This window comes from Anabas testudineus, chromosome 24, assembly GCF_900324465.2.
Source record: "Anabas testudineus chromosome 24, fAnaTes1.2, whole genome shotgun sequence".
NCBI lineage: Eukaryota > Metazoa > Chordata > Actinopteri > Anabantiformes > Anabantidae > Anabas > Anabas testudineus.
In genome coordinates this window covers 10,139,209-10,161,382 of record NC_046632.1, presented here as the reverse complement: position 1 = coordinate 10,161,382, position 22,174 = coordinate 10,139,209, and the positions used below count along the sequence as shown (strand labels likewise).

The 22,174-nt window shown below is 42.4% G+C and overlaps 1 protein-coding gene across 2 annotated transcripts in view; it reads right to left on the bottom strand.

Moving 5' to 3' along the window:
- Window positions 1-19,323: 19,323 nt before the first annotated feature.
- The window catches only part of LOC113149260 (prospero homeobox protein 1), a 28,354-nt gene continuing 25,503 nt past the window's right edge, over window positions 19,324-22,174 (bottom strand). For both annotated transcript variants that reach the window (XM_026341236.1, XM_026341237.1), the window contains exon 5: window positions 19,324-19,947. In XM_026341236.1, coding sequence (XP_026197021.1) covers window positions 19,762-19,947 — 186 coding nt within the window. In that variant the 3' untranslated portion in view covers window positions 19,324-19,761. The remainder of the gene's footprint in view (window positions 19,948-22,174) is intronic.

The window sequence follows — 22,174 nt, the reverse complement described above, 5'->3', positions numbered from 1 at the left end:
GCGTAAGTGCACCTTAAAGTGATGGAGAAATGACAACAGGATGAATGAATCCCTGACTGCACTCCTGATGTTTAACGTAGAGGTAGAGAGAGAGAAAGCTCAGGTCAAGGACTTGATCTTGAGTGAATTGGAATATTTCATAAGCGACTGTGCAAACGCACCACTCTCACCTGCACACACACACACACACACACACAGACACAAATACAAGCATTGTGAAGATTTGTCCCTCATCTGTATCTGAAGGCTTTATCCAACTTTGCCCCAGTTTCCCCTGATTTATTATAATTCCATTTTTCCAGTCTTTCAATCTAAAGATGTGTTCCTCCTCATTTTTTAATAATGTGCAAGCAAGAGAAGCATGTCCCTAGGAGATTATGTCGTCGTCTTTGGCGTCTCGTCTTGATTACATCAGAGCAGCCTGATTTGATTTGGAAGAAACCTCCCCCCCTCAGCATGCGATCTCTTTAGACCTCGCCACTGTGCTGATTTCTTGCTTTGTCAGAGCGGATGATCTTGATGAATATGGTCTGAAAAAAAAGGGGGGAGAGGAGGATTAGGTGAAAGGATTATAATTTCCAGTGACGGGAAATAATAAGAAATCATAAATCCTAAGTAGATTTGGTTCTCAAGAAAACCCTGTTAGAGTAAATCCACAAAATAAGAGAACAGTGGTATTAAATAGATCCAGTTGACTTTATCTGTTTGTCCTGAGACATGAGTGTTTTTTTTTTTTTGTCTTATAAATTTGATAAATTGAACCCTAACATTTCTCTAGTTTGGAATATGTACTTTTTTCCTCTAGAACTCACTGACTTGTCATATATATTATCATTGACGTATTGATTTATGTTTTAACTAAGATAAAACTACCCACATTCAGCCGTTTCCTCTTTTCCTGTGTGAGCATTTGTTGTTTGACTGTTGTAAATCAGAGCATCGTATACATGCCACACATGTTGAAATGGCTCATGTTGTACTGTGCGATGCACCTGTGTAGACGCACTCTGTGAGAGTTTTGTTTCGTAATTCATTTGTTCAGATTTTTCCTTTAATGTGTCTCCCATCTGTTGGTGAAAATGTTGACGCAGACATTTGTTTTACAGTTTTTCTTGCAACTGTCAATAACATTAGACACATTTTTGTCATGTTTTCTAACTAAACTGGAAATCTCCATAGTTGCAGCTAAACTGGGATAAAATTATTACATTATATAACTATTATATAGGCTGGAGAACAAAAAAATGTAAGGGGCCACCTGTTATTCCGTACATGTTAAACATTTTGTACTATTTGACACAGGCCAAGCGATAAACACATTTGTTATATTGTCAGACAATGAGCACACTTTGCATGTGCTTTTAGTTTCATGTTGTAAAAGTTAATGTAATGTGGCTGTACCCATAGGTTGTGATCTAGGAAAAGTGGATTGAATAGAAACAATTACAATTTCAGTCCATGTAGTAAAACAAATGAAGAAGTTTGTATTCTGTCCATTAATTTGAAAGAAAGTACGATTTGATTGTGATTTATTGTAATGTTGTCAGAGCTTTCTTCCACTTGCACCTTGAAGGTTCAAACTACATAAGACTACATAAGTAGTGTGGCTGTTTTTACACCCATAGACGACACTGTATGTTTAACTTATGGTCGTATTGTTGATGGATGTATGCGGTACATTGTCACATTGGGGACCTCGTAAAACGCCAGCTGCTAATGCTTCTCTGCCACGAGGTCGTGGACGTGGGTTGTGTGTGAAATCCAGTGCGGTTACTACTTTTGGTCTCGCAGTAGTGGTGGACCAAGGGGTCCTCACCTCATACTTGTGACCTTGTCATCGCAGGCCGTTCCCAGGATGCTGTGCTAACTAGGGGTCATCAGCGGGGCATGGCTGTGTGTTTGTGTCTGCAGGAGAGGGGGGACAATGTAATTGATAATTTGGGATTGTGGTTTAGAAGGGGGTGCATACCAAGACCCTATATAATTGTCTCTATATAGTATTCACGTAGCTGAGGCCAGGCAATATACAACAAATCCTCATTCTTTCTATGATCTCATTGACTTGACTCAGACAGTGTCTACTGTCTCGCCTTGTCCCTTGGCATCAAGTTGGGGAGTGAAGCCTTAAGCCTTAACCCCCCTGTCTCCACTCCTGGCTGGAGGAGCGGGAATGTGACGCCTGCCTGCCTGCTCGCCTGCTCGTTCGTCTTAGCCCTGTGGGCTTTGCGGGTGCGGAGTCTCATCTCTCACTGTTTATCCATGTGTCTTTGCTTTGGCTCAGGACCTACGCTGTAGACCACTGTGAGCTGAGTGGGGTCCACTGCCCTGTGTCACCCACCTAAGCTCTGCTTTCACTGGAGGGCTTAGCGCCTCACCCCTCGGCCGCTTTATGAGCAGACAGCTGGGCTAATCTGTCTCCCTCTTCCCTTTTCTGTCTCCCTCTTTCTTTCTCCTTGGGTCTGGCCTCATCTCTTCTTTTGGTTCCAGTGGTCCTCTGTGTGTAGTTTACCTTACTCTCAGGAATTTCAGACACTGACTGTTTTTATTTCCTCCTTAAGTATACACACATACACATCCCAAAGTTTATGTTGGGACTGGTCCCAGAATGACCCGGACATCATCCATGCAGTCATGTTGGTTACTTCCACCTAAGTGTCTACTGTGTATCATACTTTGCAGCTACTGACCGACAGATGTGTGGCTGCTTCCATTAAGTCCATCCATTAACATATCACCTTTGAATTCAGGGACTTCAAACCTTGGCCTGAACATAATAAATATACAATACAAGCTCTTAAAAACGACTCTGCTTCATAGCTGTCTGAAAACACATTCAGTCAGGTGGTGTTTTTGAGCTCCGTATTGGCTTTGTGCTTATTTGCTAGGTCGGCTTTTACCATTAACACGTTTCCATCACCTCTTTGATTTGAACGGAGAGGTTTACTGGGTCAAAAGATGTACAATTTCATAAGATCAAAGCTGCTGATGTATTTTCTCTTCGCCATTTCACAAACTGCAGTACATTGTCTTTAAGCCCTTGACTCAAGTGTCAAACACAAATGCTGACTTAACTTGAACTTCATACTGTAGAGTCTTGACTCAAGTCTCAGAATTACTTGATTATTGATTATTGTTGAAAATAAGAGGCAGTAAAACGTTGATAATTTCAGCTTCTTCTACCTCCACTCTTGTTGTGAGCTGTCGGGGTTTCTGTACTGTACACTAAACCAACTTTGCTCCATAATCTTTTGTCTCACCACTTCCTCTCTCACTCCCTTAACCTTCCTTTTACATCTCACCCAACATACTTTCCATCTTCCATTTTCATCCAATTTACCCTTCATCATCAATTGTTCCGCCAGCCCTCCCTCGTTCTCTCATCTTTCTCCTGTCCAGCTCTCCTCCTCCTCCTCCTCCTCCTCCTCCTCCTCCGCCTGCCTTTCCTCCTCCTTCTCTTCACTGTCCTCTTCAGTCGTCTAGCTAAACTTAGAAGTGACAACAGTTGCAGGGTGACACCAAGGGCTAAATAAGACCAGAACAATAGCCCCCCTCCCTCCTCCCCGCTCATCCCCTCGCCCCTCATCTCCCCCCTTACTAGACTGCCATTGTTCTCTCCCTCCACTGTTGCTCTTTCAGGGAGTTTGTTAGCTATGCTAATGAAGGTTGGGCTTGTGTGGGTTTAGTGAGTGGGGATTTGATGCTCTTTAACTGGGCACTTTTAGAAAGGAGAGGCGATCATAAGTGTGGCCGGGCAGCTATTTACCACCAGTCAAATGTCACAGGCGTGCGGATGCGATACAGCAGTGGAAGCACACAGGAGATCTGCCACATTTCCCAAGCACTTGCTTCTATTCGATATCTGTACCCGGAAACGGTCATAACCATAATAGTCAGCGAAATGAGGAAACGAAGGTATTACGCAGGAATATGTGCTGCTGCCCCATCTAATGCACAATGTACTGTATGTGTCAGCATGTCAAAGTCCTTGTAGAAAAAACTGTCGAGTAAGACAAGATGCAGAGACTACTGTAAGTATAGTGCAGTCAGTCATCCAATCAGTCGGTAAGTCTGTAAATAGCCTGGCCGATGGCTCCTTTGAGCTTTCCTCTAAGAGGAATTCTCTTTCTCCTTGGTGTATTAATAGTGCCTGTGCATTGTTTCCTACAGCAGCACTGCTGCAATCAAAGGAAGTTGGCCTGCCAAGTATACAAATATTTTCCTTTGTCCCTATGTTTAGCAAGCATGCAAGAGTCAGTCCTGTGTGTGTGTGTGTGTGTGTGTGTGTTTGCGCGCATAGACGTTAACTTCTGTGTGACTGTATGAGTGTGTGGATGCTCATGGGTATTATGTCAGGTTGTATGTTTATTTATGTGCGTAATCGTATATGTATAGTGATACATCCTTTAATTGTTTGTGTGTGTCAGTGTGAGTGTGACTGTAAACCACTCGCAGACGGGCGCGACCTTTTATTTGAGAGGTCATGTGCTTGGCTGAGTGTTGGTGTGTTAACATGCTGTGGTGTGGTGGTGTTCACAGTTAGGACTCCAGGTACGGGATGTAGACAGATACTCTATGATGTTCAAAAAGGAACCTTTTAATATAGTTATAATTATTCTTTCCACATTTCATCTCTTCTGTGTATTGAACAAGGACATTATAATAAAATTGCTTTATAAGTGCTTTTGATGAAAATTAGTTACTTTAGCCCACCTTTCAATAAAGTAATGAGCTCTTTTTCAATGGAAACCATTAGATGTTATTGCTCTCTGTGGCACTATATGTCTCCTGTAATTGATGGCGTCAGTGCAGCCAACATACAGTGCAATTCTCTCACATTTTGAATGTCACAAAAACTGGTTCAGTTGTCCTAGAAATACAGTAATATCACAGTCTTGACCCGTACACACATGCATATGTGTATGTATGTCCAAGTGGCGTTGAGGCATCAGCAGTCACTTGGAGTCAGCCAGTGACTCACCAAGGGCACAATGGAATTAGTGAGATTCTCTGAAATGTGACAGCTTGCTCTGGCTAAATGGTGTAATAATCTACCCCTCCGCTCACAAACCTCCAGCATCACATGCACACACACACGCTTGCGCTTCTATCTCTGCGAGGACAAACCTTGACATAATGCATTCCCTCGCTCCTAACCCTAACCATAACCTAAAATGTAATTCTTACCCGATCCTTAAAACCAATTCATAACACGCAAACAACCTTTTGAAAATGTGTCAGAAAATGAGGAATGTCCAAAATGTCCTCACTTTCCAAGGTCTAAAACTCAAACTGATCCTCACAAAGATAGTCATATGAGTGTATACACAAACACACACTGATTTGCTCCCCTCCCTTTCGCCCTCCCCATACCAACTGGCACAGATAACATTGTCTTAAGCCATAAAAAAGATTTTTCCCCTCCCTCCATTGCGGTAATTATTGAATTAATGCAGATGGAGAGAGACATCTGCATGTTAAAGTGTTGGCCTCTCTCTTATGCACAGCAGATGTTCCCCTGTCATTTACTCAAATTACGCTGCTTAGATACATGGAGGGAGAGAGCGAGTGTGAGGGAGAGAGAAAGTTAGCCGCCAAGGCGACATCGTCTTACAGCTCTGAGTGTCAGCTACCAAATTCTGCATCTGTCCTTCAAGTAAGGCCCCTACTTTTTCACTTAAGGTGTTCATCAATGACAGCAGTTTATTTACTTATTATTATATAAATGTTTTATTATCAAATCAATGCAAATTAATTTGTACAGTTTTAAATGCGGCGACAAAGCAAACACGGAGCAAAGAAATGCACTGGAACAACATAAAAGCATAGTAAAGAAAACGGATGTAATTAAAATTAAAGGGGTTTAAGTACAAATAAAGGAGAAAAAGGGCAATATTGAACTTCTAATGTATTTATTATTTTATTTAGAGAGACATTGGTTTCCTCCCAAAAATCATTCAGTATGTAAATAGTTTTATGAGCTCACTTCCCAGCTGTTGACCTCTGGGCCCTTATTGCTGGTAAGGACGTTATAGTAAAGACACTGAAGGGACAACATCCTCTTGAAGATTATCTGTTGATTATTTGAAGCCGCGATGAGACATGAAGAGAGAATGTGCACGAGTGTGCCTCTTATAAGTGTGTGTGTCACTGATTACAGATAACCAGGGGACCTTCTCCTTGGGATTATGTTCCAGGTTGGTTTGGCCTCATCTCTCCGGATTATGTTGATAAAAAACATTCTTGTATTATATTTTCTGTGCTTATTGTATTAATACTCTCAGGCAGTTCCTAGAAAAAGCTCCGTCCCACGCCTGCTTTAAAGTAATCTTCTTCCACTTGAGCTTTTGGGGGGTTGGCTGTCTTTGTAATACCTATTCTCTTCCATTGTTAAGGTTAGACTTAACCATCAATCGTATCATTCTACATTTTACATTATACAGTATACCTTTGATAAATATGTGGATTCAGGTAGTGCCTGGCTGGACTTGTTCAGCCTCTAAAAGTTTAGAAAGCACTGAAGGCTCATGGCTACCCTGGAGGTATGATTTCCTTTTTACTTTATGAAAAAAACAAAAAACAAAAGACAGACGTTCCTTTAGATCCAAACGTGTCTCCAGGATGTTATTGTTCTGTAATGATAGGGTTTAGCTGAGCTTGACTTTTACTACAATAATCCATAGTATACTCACAGTCTATTTTGCTTCTTCCTTTCACCAAAATATCCTGCTAGCAAATCAATGTGCAGTCTGTTTGTGAACTCTTAAGCCCGTTATAAAGCTGCAGCCAGTGATTTCCTTTCATTACTGCCGAGTGGTTTACCAATTAATTGATTTAAAGCTTTGTCTACAAAATGTTAGGAAATAGTGTAAAATGCTCATTACAATCACAGGTGATGTCTTCAGCTTCTATGTTAATATACAGTAACTTAATTACTGTTATATGGCAAAAAGCAATTCTTTAAAATAAAATTCTTTATAATCTTTTATGTGTTCTAAGGAATATTGCTTGATTCTCAAATTGCCCTGGGGCCAGTTGATTAAATGCAGAATCATATTCACAGGTTCTTCTGAAACAGACTGAAACTGTGGCAAAAACGCCCAAGGACTAGTGTCGCGGGGCCTCATCCATTTCACCTTGTTTTCAACCCTGCCCATCCCCTTTGGACAATAATGAGTGTCAGTAATTATGCCAATGGATCAAAAAGAAACAACATACTGTAAAATCAAATATCACCTAAAACGTATTAAAATATTAAAATAATGTTTGAAATGAATGTCACATTCATTCATTTGTCATTTTTTAACTAAAACCTTTAAATCGCTCTATTGATCAGTAGAGAAATAATTGGCAACTATAAGACTACACATACACATAGACACATGAAAACTATATATTTAAGATAATTATTGATCACGCATTTGCTGGTTTAAGGTTTTTAAATGTGAGAATTTACTGATTTCTTTAGTTTTTTGCCTCTCATTTGTAAATCTACCAACATTGTTTTTGAAACATTGTTTGAAGTTTCTCAATTATAATCATACTTTTCCCCAATTCATCTATTATCTTAACCCCTTGTCATTGTTAAGGGAAGCATATTTATTTAAGTCTGAACAATAACTGAGTCATCCAAAAGACAAATCAACAGTTTAATTGATAAAATGATTTTAGTTGCAGTTCTAGAAAGTGTGTTTTGCAGGGTCTGATAGTCTTGGACATATTAATATTCTGTGATCTGGTTGAGCAGTAGTACTGAGCTGTGATCTCATGTCTCTTGATGCAACTTGTTCATTTTCCTAAGAAGAGTTCTATGAATCAGCTCATCCACACACATTTACCCCCACACACAAACACAAATGCTCTTCCCCTACGTCTCTACCAAAAACAACAATCCAGTGGAATCTGTGCAACTTCCTTCTGTTCTCAAACCAAAAGCCTTAAAGCCAGCAGATGCTTTCACGTTATCATCGCCAGTTATCACTTTTAGCTCCCTCTGATAAGACTTTACTTTCTGACCCAGATGTTAAGGAGTTCAATTTATTAGATGCACCAGAAGAGCGAGCAGGGAGGTGGAGAGATGAGTGAGCATCGAAAATACCCGCAGGCTTGAGAGATGAGACGTAATATGCCTTTTTTTTATTTTTTTTGGCCTTGTGTTGTTTCTGAAGCGGCGTTAGTGCGGTAAGGAGCTCAGCGTCTAAAGAGGCTTTGGTATGGGGGAAAGATGGGCCATATTACAGTGAGGCCAGAAGCCTGCTTGATTAATGGGCCGGGATAATCACCTCATCAAATCACTCTCACTTATTAAATCTTGTTTAATATCGTAATGAGTGCCCTCCTGAGCAGCTTTGGTAAATTCTCCCTCTCTCTCCAGCTCTCCATGACTCTCGCTTTCCTTCTTCTGCCTTTCCACTTTAACGTAAAGTCTGATGATGCTGTTTCTTGTGTCTTCTCTCTCATTTCTGTCCCTCGCCTTTTATCTGTTACCTGAATTTCAGGAAGATGTGGAAGATGTATTTTTCCACTACGATCACAGGCTGTGTACGCTTTAAGTCTACAGTGGCTCAACATTATATCAAATATATAATTTCCAGGGGTGGAATGCCATATCCACAGCCTCAGTCTATTCATTTAATCTCCCTTATTTATGATAGACGATGTGTCAGATTTCATCATAAATCACTGTGTGTGGGGGTCAGGAGTAGCTTGGAGAGTGATACCACTACCCAAGGCTTTGGTACACTGGAGTTTATGGAAACACTTCAGGTGAGGTAATATCTCTCCTGTCTCCTTACGCTTGATTTGTGATCTCTATCTGTAGCATCACGACATACCCAGTGTTACTTCTTGTGCGCATGTGTGTGTGAGGTTTCTGGGATGGGCTTGCATCTCCTTCACTTGACCTTCAGGCTGATGCACAGCGTGCCTCAAAAGAAAACAACATGCCATCGTCTTATTTATGGTCTTCCACGTGTCACTCGGTACCATCTTGGTGGCGCAGCTGTAACTGCGTGCTTCTTCCAAGGAAGGACAAAATATTTCTCCCTTAGTCTTCTGCGCCTTTCCTCTCTCTTCCCATTTCTATTGTGAATTATAGGTGGCTTTCAATAGCCACCCCCTTCCACCACCCTTATCCAAAAGTTGGATCCTATTCTTTGTTGTCTCTGAAGGCAGGCAGTCAGGGAACAACTGGCTCAAGGTGACCAGTTCAGGCTTGAGAGCGAGGTTAGAGCTACATCTTCCCCTGAGTGCCTTCCATTTTTTGCCTTTATTGTTGGGGAGCAGCTGTTGTGTACCTGGACCCCATGAGTGGCGCCTATGCTGGGTATCTTGGCAGCCAGGCTCCCTAAGCTTTGGATACCAGAGTGAATCAATTCTTAAAGATGACTGTCTGTGTGCCGTGTCACATGGACAGGCCCAAAGTGAAGGGCTTAGGGGGCTCTGGAGCTGGAATTCTCTTTGATGGAGGGGCTGAAGAATGAGGAGGGAGGGGAGGAAAGGAAAATACGGGGGAGGAGATGGTCCTATTGTGCCAAGGAATGCCCTTGACGGAGATAAAGGGGTATTGTTTTTATACCCATGAACACTTTTGGACTGGGGGACTTAAAGATGATGCAGCTGCAAGTGTGATGAACAACTTAGCATCTTTACTGTTTCCATAAACTCCTGATATGTTCAGCTGTATGTTGCCACTTCGTCCTTTCTGTGCTGTTAACTACGTGTTGAGAGTTGCTATAGGATGTGGCATGTGCGAGCAGCTTAGCGTCAAGCAGACATGCGAACGTGCGAAGGTTGATCGGTAATTGGGTGGCTGATGTGGCCCCTCTGTCCTAATAAACACAGAACCACACTCTGTCTCAACAGAGATTGACAACAGCTGAGCACTTTGAGACGTTAATGACCTACCTGGCTCACAGGCCTAACCTGCCTAATGTCCACTGAGAAACCTGAGAAAGTGAAGATAATAAAGGATGACAAAAACAGATTGGCACGTAAGCTAACCTACCCCCTCCCACACTCAAGCAGTTTCTCTTTTTCTTTCTTCTTACAGCCCTTCTGAAAACAATACCCTTAGGACCACCCCCTCTCTACCTTGCTACCTTTGGAACAAGTTTATTAATAGTTCAGAAAAGGGTGCTTGGGGCAAACTGCATGAGAAGGTTAAGGATGAGGGAAGATAGCGAGCTGGGCTCACCAGTCAGAAGCTCCCGTAGCAGCAGCAGTAGCCATGTCTTTTTTGGAAAAAGAGTCTCATGGCCGTCCCATGTCCATATCCATTTCATGACAAATGAAATACCACAGGCCCTGGCCAGAAACAATGGCTTGCTTAGCTGGTTGGAGGCAGTGTGGGAGGAGGTGGTGGTGGTGGTGGAAGGGTTTGTGGTGGGGGTCTAAGACTGGCTTCCAGCCCCTGCAGCTGTCCCGGTTGTCACTCCTTGTCTTAAGGCTCACTCCTGGCTCAACACTCCAGCCTGTGGATCAAGGGGAAGTGTGTTGCTGTGTGTGTGTGCACGTGTGTATGTGGATGCATCCCGAGCGGCGAGAGATACTGGGAGGCGATTCTCTGTACTCAACAGTGTCTGAAAAACGGCCCCAGACACAAAAGGCAAGTTGAACAGTGTTAAGACCCCTTCGGTATGGAGCAGAACCCAGGCATGAGGTCATCAGCCTTGGTTTAGCAGCCTTTGTCCTGTTGACTGATTGACAGGAGGGGTGGCTAGCAAAGACAATTGTGGGATCGGTTACAGCCATGGATGTCACTCAAGATCCAGCAGGTCTCCAGTGAAAACGACTTGTAATAATTCACAGAATTGAATGTAGAAAAACACATTTTTCAAAAGCAGAACACGGTGCAAATGGTATTAAAAATAAATCTAACATACCAATACACAGTGACACCTAAGGTGGGTAATGGTTTAACACCTCCACTCCGTGGGCCTCAACGTAATATGAACAATAAACTCTGTGAATCTTTTAATCTGTGTTGGTAACAGGTGATAAACTTTAATACGCCGCTAATATTCCATCAGTAAGCCTGTGTGCGTGTTGCAAAGGAGAAAGACAAATCTCTTCCCGCCTCTCTCTCTCTCTGTCCCTTATGTCTCAGAGATTAGCCTTTGCTCAAACACCTCCTGTTCATCTAAGTAATTAAAACATTAGAATTACCGGATTATAAACTGCTTTTGATTTAATCCAACACTCGATGCTCCCACCATCTTGCCAAATGGGTCAATAGGAAATATAATGGGCCTCTGTGATTTCTGATTCAGGGATCTGGAAGAGCCAAAGGATGCCAATAATGGCTATTAAAAGAGATGTGTGTGTGTGTGAGTGTGACAGAGAGAGAGAGAGAGAGAGAGATAGATAGAAAGAGAGACGGAAAGCCCAGACCGCCTTTGCCCTGAGTGCCATCTGTCTTGGACCCAGAAGGCCCAGTTTAGACTGGAAGAAGCCAAACCAGTTCAGTAGCTCTACCCCCATTGCACAGTAATGCACAAACACACATACACACATGCTCCCCGTGACCTTACTCTCCTGAAGTGAATATCAAGTGTATTTTCGAGGGGGCACCTACGGTTCTTTGATCGGTCTTTTAGAAATTTGCCAAGGACAGAGTTCTTTCCTCCTCAGCTATGTGCTCTCCTCAAGACGGTTTAACACAGCTTCAAAGGCTGTATGGGTGTTCTGATGTAATTTATATATCAATTATGCTGCTTTTCTACACTTTCCACATTCAAACATGTGCAGAACACTGACAAAACTTCACTTGCATTCACTGTTGAGGGCCATACGTCTCCCCTCACTTTGCTCCCCTCCCACATCTCTTGGCAGTGAAAAAGAAGGTGTTCTGTGGGGGATTAGCAGCTGTCTGTTTTCATTTGGAGTATCCGTGTGTGCTTGGCATGATTTGTATGTGAGTTCGCTTACTGTACACTCATGCATCGTACAGTATGTGAATGCGCGAGCGGTGTCCTCTGCGGCACGGACTCGCCTGTGTGTGAATGTTTTGTGTGTGTGTGTGTATGTGAGCGTGTGTGTTCATTACGGTTTGTGTTCCTCACAACAAGAGGTCCAAGTTGACACAGTGACAGCTCCTCGCAGAGCCACAGAGGGGCCCTGCCATCCAACAACACAGGCTTTGTCGCTCTGCCTCTCTTGGCCTGTCATGGACTTCCTTCTCTCTCTCTCTTTCTGTCGCTTTCACTCCCTTTTTTAGTGAGCCCATTTTCTTGTCTGAAGTCTTAATTTGGGGCGCTGGCCAGTGGGGAGAGGGAAGAGAAGCGAGGGGACCAAGGGAGGGAAGAACAGGGGGGAGAGAGGAGAGGAGATGCGGAGTGGTGATGGCTGCAGACGGACGGCCCTTTGTTCCTCCTTTCCCAGGCTCCTCTCTTGAGCCTCCGAGGCTCCAGTTGCGTTGAAGCCTTCCAGAGAGAGAGCAAGAGAGAGAGAGGGAGGATGGGAGGAAAAAAAAAAGGGGCCACAATGATCTGTCCAACTGGAATCTTTCAATTCAACAAAACAAATGTGCACAGACATGTAAAAGATGCAGTGATGAAAAAAGAACAAGCATGTGATTAAAAGCATAAAAAGACAATAAAGATCAAATAGGAAAAAACAAAACAAATCAAAAAGAACAAAGAAAAGGATAAGGATGGGATGAGGAGGACACCAGAAAACGACTTACGTTGTGTGTAAGCTGCACATGCTGACCACTAGGTGTCCCCATCACTGGTACCGAATGTGGGCAACCCAGAGTTAATCCCATACCAGTGGCTCTGGAGCATACGACCAGTGTCTAGCTTCACCCACAATAGATGAAATCCAATGTTTAATTACAAACACATGCAGGCTGTATCTGTCAGTCTGTCCAATGAGGAAATTTGTTTTCATGGATTTTGATTGAAAGTGGAATAATTTTTTTGTGATGTGTTAAATGCAGCAATAATAAAATAAACACACTGTTAAGCAAATAAAAGGAAAGAAACACACACACACACACACTTAAGTAATCTTCTGCTGTTTTAGTTTCAAGCCCACAGTCATTTAGCAGGAGTAGGAGTCAAAATGGTTCAAACGGTGGACAGCTCATTTTTTTGTAGTTGGTAGGAGGATCGCACAGAGAAGAAATCGAAATAAAGTCCTGAGTCCTTGGGTTTCTTCGTCATAAAGGTTCCCGGGCATGGGGAGTTACATCAGTGCTTGTGTGTGGTGATATTTATCAAAAACCTTTGTTTGTAGTTTGGTTGGCGTGCTGTAAATCCCCCACTGCCGTCAAGCCCTGAAATATACTTTTAAAGCAAACGTGTGATGAAAGCTTAAAGAAAACATTTCCAACTGAAAAAACAAAAAAATCACTTTCAACACCAAATGGAAAATGTTCTTGAACCTGAGTGTGTGATAACAAGCAACCACGAAGGGAGGAGGGACTTGGAGAGGGACCTTGGGGACCATGTCAACGTTTTCTGTGTCGGAGCAGGGACAAACATTGGGCAAACATTGGGAAAGGCTGGCAGCCTTTGAGATAGTGGGCCGTTGATCTAAGACTGAGGAGCTAAAGTCCACTATCTCCTGTCTGATACAGCAGTCAAGGTCTTGCTGACATGCAGAGCCACAGAACAAACATGGATACCTGAAGACAATGACCTTTGAACCCCCAGCGGGAGCAGTGGGGAAAAACAGGAAGTGGTGAAAGTGACTCCAGTGACTTCCTCCCTGTAGGCCAAGAATGAATCAGGTGGAATGATTGTAAGTACATGGGTCATTGTACATTAAAAGCACACACACACACAAACACACACAAACACACACATGCACGAACATTGTTCAGGAGTAGGAAGCACAGATGTGGTGTGTGTGCATGTGCTTGCATGCGTGCGTGTGCATATGTGTGTGTGTGTGTGTGTGTGTGTGTGTGATGGCAAAAGTGAGAGAGTGAGTCTTCAGATGTAGCGACAGATGGTATTTGATTACAGAGCAGACGGTCGGTGTTGTACAAAGATGCTGTCTCAGCCCAACCTAAGGAGCTGTAGCCTCCGGTTAAGGCAAGTGGAGAGAGGCAGGCGGAGGACGAGAGGGAAATGGAACATGGGAGAGAGGAGAAAAAAAAAAAAAAAAGAATAAAAGCAAGCAAGCAAGAAAGACACAAAAGAAGCAACTCCAAAAATGAGCATCAAAGCAAAAAGAGTCAAAAGCAGTGAGGCAAGAACAAAAGGAAGAAAAGAAGCAGTACAACGGGCAGGCGTGGTGGAAAGTACAGCAGAGGTCACAAAATGGTGCAGAGAGAACGCTGAACCTTTTTGTTTTGTTAAATGACTTTAAAACTCAACAAATTAAACAAACAGAAAATATGTAAAAATGCCTCAAGCACTGTTTTTAGAAAATATGTTGGATCAAAATGTTGAATTATTGTTTGGCTGAAATTAGATTCTTCTTAGGTTTTAGAACATCTGATTAGTAGCTTTGTATTATAACATTTTACTAATGCGAACAGCGACACACACAGAAGGTTTCAGCTTCCCCAATGTGACAACTTTATGGACAAAATGATTAAGTGAGACAATAAATCTAAAATAATCAGAAGCAGCACCTTAACATAGAGGAAGCAAAATTACAAGATTGAGCTTTTAGCAGTTTCACACTTTTATCTATTCACTGTTCTTCCACAGATATTTCAAACACTGTGTAAGTTCCTCAAATGCTTTGGATTGCATACATGTGCATACATGTGATCTACATGTATGACACTCTTGAAGCGTTTTCGCGTGTCTACGAGTGTCATGATCATAGTGTTTAGCCTGTTGAGGCGGCATCTGCAGTCGTCTGTGACGCCTGTGGAGAAAACCCGGCTGAGAGGTTGGCACCGTGTAGTCAAACATCTCAGTGTGTGTGTGTGTGTGTGAGCGAGCAGAGCAGCACTGATTCAAAGTGGACAGAGTCAGTGATGTGACTCTTAACTAAAGCTGATTAACAAGATAGCTGATACCAACGTAATCAATTTCTCGTATTATTATTATTATTATTTTTATTACTATTATAGATATATATCAATTCCTTTCCATTAATGAACATTTAATTTTTGTTGTGAATGAACCCCTTGGAATTTGAAATTATTAACCACAAAGAAGAGACATTTTGTACTGTATTTTTCATTTTTATTTTTATTTTTTTTTGTATTCATTTTGCACAAGCTTGCATATATACTGCACATACATTCAGTTCATTGAGGGTGAAGGCACGAAAGGCAATTTGACTACTGGTTGTTTTTGGGCTGGGCCAAAGCAATACAGGGGAAAGAAATTTAAGAAATTATACGAAACTGCTTCAAACTATTTTCAGCTTTCTAGCCCACCCTCGCCATGGTACAGGAAGAAAACAAACTCGATTTCAACTGTCCAGTTCCATTTTTCCGCCAAGATCTCCATTTTATCTTTTCTGTCAATTAATAATAGAGTAACTGTTTTGGATTCAACTTTAGGTAAATAAGTATTTAGGTTGGTTCTACTTAATGAAATGCAGTACAGCCTTCCCTGTTTGAAAAACAAAAGAAAAAAACATCAAATAAATTAGGATAAATTAAACAAATAAATTACACAAAATCTGCCAGACAAATAGACACCAAAACAGAAAAAAGCAGCCATGTCATGAGTTTTATTTTACAACGTGTGTAATAATTCGGACTGCATTTAAAACATGGCTGATCCAGTTGGAATTACTGCACTATAGAATTGAATAATAATGTCATACAAAAAGCATCAACACTATTTACATAACATATTGCTAAGTTATACAAAGGCAGTATTTATCACCGTAAGTCCACAGCATTGATATTTACAGAGGAGCAATGTAATAATAATAAAAAAGAAAACAAAAACCCCTTTCAAACAGGTCAAAAAAACAGATCAGAGAAAATTATCACAACACGCACACACACACACACACACACACACGCACGCGTTGCCAACGCTTAATGAGAATCATTTACATGTCAGGATGGTACTCCCAGGGGTGGGGGAGGGGCCACAGTGTTGAGAATTGTGTCACTCACTGGTTCACAGGTTCTCATAATCGGTCTTTTCTCTCGTTCAGACACACACACACACACACACACACACACACAATGCAAAGCATACAGAAATTCCACAAAAGTCCAAAGTTTTCCCAACCTGGTAAAAAAAGGGTATAAATCACTTGTTTGCAGTTTCTTAACATGTTGCTGTATACGTGTGCCCCCTTCCATGACACTAGTCTTCTGATGACAATGAGTTCCTGTCTCTCTCCTGGGTCAAATCTAGAGCTACGTCGGTGGTAGTGTCGGTGTCCTTGTTTTTGGACAAGACCGGGACCATAGATTTGCCAACGGGCCGCTACGTGACATCATCATTACCCAACTGCTAACCTAATGCATCGTTCTGTCAGCAAAAATTAAAGAAACGGATGCTGGTGCAACTTCAAGGGCACTGCCGACGGGACACAGGCGACCGTTAAAGGCATGGCAGGGGCAAAAGCACTCTCCTCTGTGGGGTTTTGGAAGAGCGGCTATGAGTCCAATTGGAGAGAGGGGGTCATCTCTCTTTTATTCCACCGTTTTTTTAAAACCACTCTCACCCATCCTTCTCCGGCACTCTGCATGATAATAGAAAAAACCTGTACAGCTTGTATTTGTTTCATCCTGATAGTATTTACAGTAGCAATGACATTTCATACTCTGAAAATGGATTCCAAGTTTATTTTTCTGATCTCAAGAAGACAGCCATTCAACATAATACAAAAAAAAGGTATAGGAACCAAAAGGAAAACTGGTCACAAAACCTGCAAAAAACTACAACTATTGCTCCTAATCTACCAACAACTCACTTTTTCAGAATACAGATTTAAACAAAACTGTCACTAAAAATACCCTCAAGATTTCTTTTATGAAACAGTTGCTAACAGTGCCTTTCAAAGAACTGCCACTACAGTATATATTTTCCCATAGATTTATATTTTACAATTCTTAAAAAAGGCTATATATATATATATATATATATATTTCAATAATGTTATTCAAAAAAATCAAACAACCCCAAGAAAGAAAAACTTGACAAAAATATTTTCAACACGGTATTAAGGTCTTGCTAATCTTTTTTTATTTTTATTTTTTTATTTTTTTTTGCACATAACTCTTCATTATCCTGAATGAATTTTTTTTAGGTGCAGGAACTATTTAACTTTAGGGCGGGTTGCAGGAATGGGGTGGGTGGGGAGTGATAATAATCTGTGCATCAGATAAAAGCGTCTTTTCCTTTTTCCTTTGTTTGTGGCACTTTACAGCCCTTGGCCCTGGTGCTTTGAGACTTTGAGACATACTGGGCCTAGCCCATCCTTCAGTGAGAAAAGCGTCCTGCTCTCTCTCTCAGGGCTCTGGATCTTAAGAAGAACACTGTCTGGGGAGGAGGAGAGGAGGAACATAATGAAGGGAGTAGCTCTCTGTCTTTCTCTGCCTCCTTTTGTCAGGTGCTTTGTCCTGCTTAGACAAGTCAGCAGGTTAAGCAACCTGCCCCTTTTGATCTTTTGTGACACACACACACACACACACACACACACGCACACACACACAATAAACTAATGTCGCCAATGTGAGATCAACAGCTAGCTCGCATGCACTCTGTGTTCAAGTCCTGTCACTGCTTCAAACTTACCTCATCAAAAATGCAGCTAACACTGACCGCTTAAAACATTTTTAAATCCTGAGAGGGACGATGAAAGTAATAAAACTATGCATACACATATTCACATATACATGTACAACTGAAGTGTAAAATCTGGGATTGGAATCTAAAGCAAAAGTGAAAGGAATGACGTTGAATAAACTGGGCACAGTGGCTTCAACAGACTCGCACTTCGGGTCTCAAAAGCTGCCAGTATGGGCCGACAGGACCGAGCGGAGGGTTTCAGGTGTGTGCTGCTCCTTGCTCTATGCATTTGTCCCAGCTCTTTGTTGTGCTGAGAGCTTCTCCGTCTACCCCTGGGGTGAGTGCTCACCTTCGACCTTGTATTGTTGCATTGAGAGAGGAGCTAGATCACTCAAATGCAGGTGAACGTGGAGGGAAGGAGCAGTGTGTGTGTGTGTGTGTGTGTGTGTGTGTGTTATTTGCGGGGGAAGTTCCACTTAAAGCAGAATTAACAAATGCCTGTGTTTCAGTTTATATTCATCTTGCTCTGCCCCCCTTGAATTAGCTTCCTCTGTGTGATACTTCTATTTGTCTTCAATAATGTACTATTTCAGCAACACTTCTTAGATTGCCACTGTATTTTGATATATTCAAGTATCAACTGCAGTTGAAAAAACTTCATAATGTAAATTAGACCCTGTGTAGGCTAATCACAATATAAGCTTAATAAACAGGCTGACTTCATCTAACACATGCGTAAATTAGTGAAAAGTACTTTAAAAAGGCAAAACTGTGCTGTTGTTGTTTATGTTCACCAAATTAGATTAATAAAATGTATTTATAGCTAAACAAGAGGCTCATGTAGTGGGAGAAGTTTAGTAATCACAGCTGGAGTGGCTAAGGAAACATAGCTTTTAAAAAAAGCAAGTTGTGCACCAACACTTCAGCACCGTTTTCTTGATGTGTCCTCCAGCCTAACTAATTTTCCAGCATTATTGCCAGACTGGTCCTGTGCAAGATAGGCTGGTCACTACAGGCGTTTAGAGAAGTCCGCTCAGACGAAGCTCAATTAAAACCCCAAATCGAAACGCTTTTCAGGCAAGCTGCCCCAGACCCCGACCACAGAAACAAAACAAAACAAAACAAAAAAAAATCAAAAACAAGAGTAGGGAGAGGGATGGGAAATATGGGCAAAATATTTCAGAATCTAAACTCTTTTCATAATATTAATAGGAATAATTTATTTTTTTTCTGCAACGGCATCAAGAGACAAACAGATCTCAAAGTGCCAATCTTCAGCAAGCAGTGATGACAAATAATAATAATCATAAACAACAACAATAATAATCAAAAATAATAATATACAACCAAGAAACACAATGCCCCACTTGCAGGGAAAACACACTTCAAAACTTAGTAGAGATCAGTAGCTATTTGAAACCAGTCCAAGTCCCACAGACCAGTACAGACCAGTACCGCAAGTCCAGTCTTAGTCCAGTCAATAACCTCACTAGGCCTTGTTTTGTGTGCACCTGTGTGTGACTGTCCCGTTGGGGAACATCTTCAGTTGCACAGTCTATTGAGCACCCACTTTCCGGGGGGACAGTTCATTTGGGCACCCACTGGACTGGAGGAGCACCCCTAGGCGCATGAGCAAAGTTTTTAGGGAACCCAGCCTATGTTCTAGTAGTGTAAATGGGAACTCAGAAACTCCTTCTTTAGACTTAGTGTTCGTCATATAACAGCCAAAAACAGATGAGGGTTCACACAGTCCAGATACACCCAGTAAGATTAGAGTCTCTTCAGTTCCGCAGAATCATAGAAAAACAAAACAAATAATAACCATTGTGATAATTATCGTAAAAGAAGAACAACACAATAGCTAGGTCATATAGGAACTGCCACAGAGGCTTCAGATTGGGAATGCTACTTCATAACTTTCATACATTCAAAGAAAAAAAAAAATAAAAACAAAAAAACAGGAAATGAAAAGTAAAGTTAGGGAAAAAGGAATAAACAAAACAGAAAATCATTCTGAAATTCTGTGAAACGAGAGATTTTTTTTTTTTTTTTTAAGAAAAGCACAAAGCGTTGAGCGAGGAGGAGAAGAAATTTACTCATGTAGAAGCTCTTGGAGACAGTTGGGGGACTTGAAGATTTCGGGGACCTCGCTGTCTAGTTTGCAGATGACCTTGTAGATGGCCTTCTTCCAGGATGGGTCCAGGTCTTTGCCGGCCACAATAGCGTTGAAGAACTCTCTCAGTGTGATTTCAGCCACCTCCAGGAAGCGATCGGGGACCTTCATGGACACAAGATCAACACATCATTAGCCATCATCCTTTTTTTATACACACTGTATTTTAACAGCATCCTTAATTTTATAATTACCAATATTTTTATTACTAATAACATTTTATATTTACTGAACAATGTGATGCTATTTTAGCAGCATGTTAGAAGTTAAAGTTTAAAACAGCTGCCCATCTTTTCTGCCGACTGGGACAGTTTCATAATACTGCAAACGGATGGGACTTTTACTTCAAGAGAACCCTGAACACCTGACACATCCAGCTTCATGCAACGTGCCACAGCGGTTTCCTTACATTGTCTACAACAATACGTAGGTTTTCATTTTCACAGTGGATGTAAAACAATAAATCTCCCATCTCTTGAGTGTCTACTTCCTTAAAAGCCAATTGAGGCGTCGGCCTGAGAAAATTCACTTCTTGTGAAGTGAATTCTCAGGTTTCTCACACCACGGCGCGTATGACATCTTTATGAGTCCCACTGTAAATCTGTGACCAAACAAGAGAGCGGAGCTGAGTGAAGAGTGGTGGAGAGGTGCTGGCGAAAGAGGAAGTACTAAATGCTTTGGGAACGGGGAGACACGCTGCCTCTTTAGTGTCCCTGACAGCAGCGCTCACCGACACCATGGAGATGATTAGTCTGGCAAAGATCTGCGACACCTTCCCCCAAGCCAACACTGTGTCTCACACACACACGCTCATGCAGGCATGAGCACACACACCAGTGCACACACCTCCTTGTGCCAAGGAGATGACACATCCTGTACTGTGACAGAGCTGTACATAATGCTCGCTACACACACACACACACACACACACCACCCTGGTATATTTGGCTGAGTCTCTTTCCTTGACTCAAAGCTCCAGGGCAACGCAGCCTTCAGGGGTCACCTGCTTGGATAATGCTGACTGTCTACCTGCCCACCTCTCTTGATGCTCAAACACACACACACACACACACACACACACACACTCATATACAGCAGCAGCAGCTTGCCTAAATGCCTGACAGTGCGTACTCTGCTCTGCTCCTCTCCTCCAGTGTCCTGCAGATACTCATCAGGAGTGTCAGGACACAACAAGGTTAGTGTCCACTGAAACACACACACATGCACACACATGCACACAGGCAGGCCTCTTTACACACACAGACACACACATGCATGCACACTTACACACACGGGACAGCTACCCGCCCCCCTCGGGGTGATGAATGGAGGCTAAGATGTCCCTGTGTCTGGTGTGTGCATATCTCTGTCCACTGCTCGAGTGAAACTGTGAGTTGTGAATAAGAAGCTTGTACGCTGTAAGTGTGCATGTGTTTGTTAGAGAGAGAGACAGAGAGAGAGAGAGGACACACACGCTAACCCATTTCCCCAAATATTGAGCTCCCCACTGGTGGGATAGAAGTGGATTGTTTGTTGCTGTTGTCTGTGAAATACTGGCACAATGACCCCGGTGTGAGGGCAGCTCCGTGTGTTCGCTTTGTACAGTAAGTGTGTGTGGGGCCATGCGCACGCTTTTCCCAAAAGACCTCTCTAACGGGCCGGTGCAGCGCAGCGCCCCAGCCATTAGACGCAGGGAGTGCTGCATTACTAAGAATATTCCTGCATGGAATTTCTCCTGACGTTTTGACTATAAAAGGACAGCAAAACGCTGACTGCAAGGAGAAAGCAATGTCAAGGAGAAAAGGGTATTGGTATTTCAGATCCTCTTGACTGAGAGAGCGAGAGAGTGAAAACGGGAGGGAGGGAGAGAGATGGTGAGAGAAGGAGGGGCTGAGAAGAGTCTAAGGAGAGAGAGAGGGAGAGAGCGGAGTGACAGAGGGAGTTATTCCTGTCCCACAAGCTTTTGTTTTGCGAGTATGTGTGAGATGTGTATGTGAGGGAGCAGCCTCCTGACCAGCAGTGAGCCTTAACTGTTTAAACCCCTCCCTTGTCCCACTCTATCCCCCATCATTCCCCCCGCTTCATCTCTCTCTCTCTCTCTAGGGTCAGCTGTTGGGCCTTTGTTCCAGAGGCATTGTGGGGGATTATCCAGTGTGGCCGTTCATTCGCTCGGCTGTCCGGTAAATGGGGCCAATCGCGTGGCTCACAATCCTTCATACATATTTCATAGGGCTTTTTAACAACTTCTCAGCAGAGCCCAAAATTAAAGGACAGATGTACAAAGAGGGGAGGAGAGAGATAGAGGGAGGGAGGGAGGGAAAAAAGGATATAG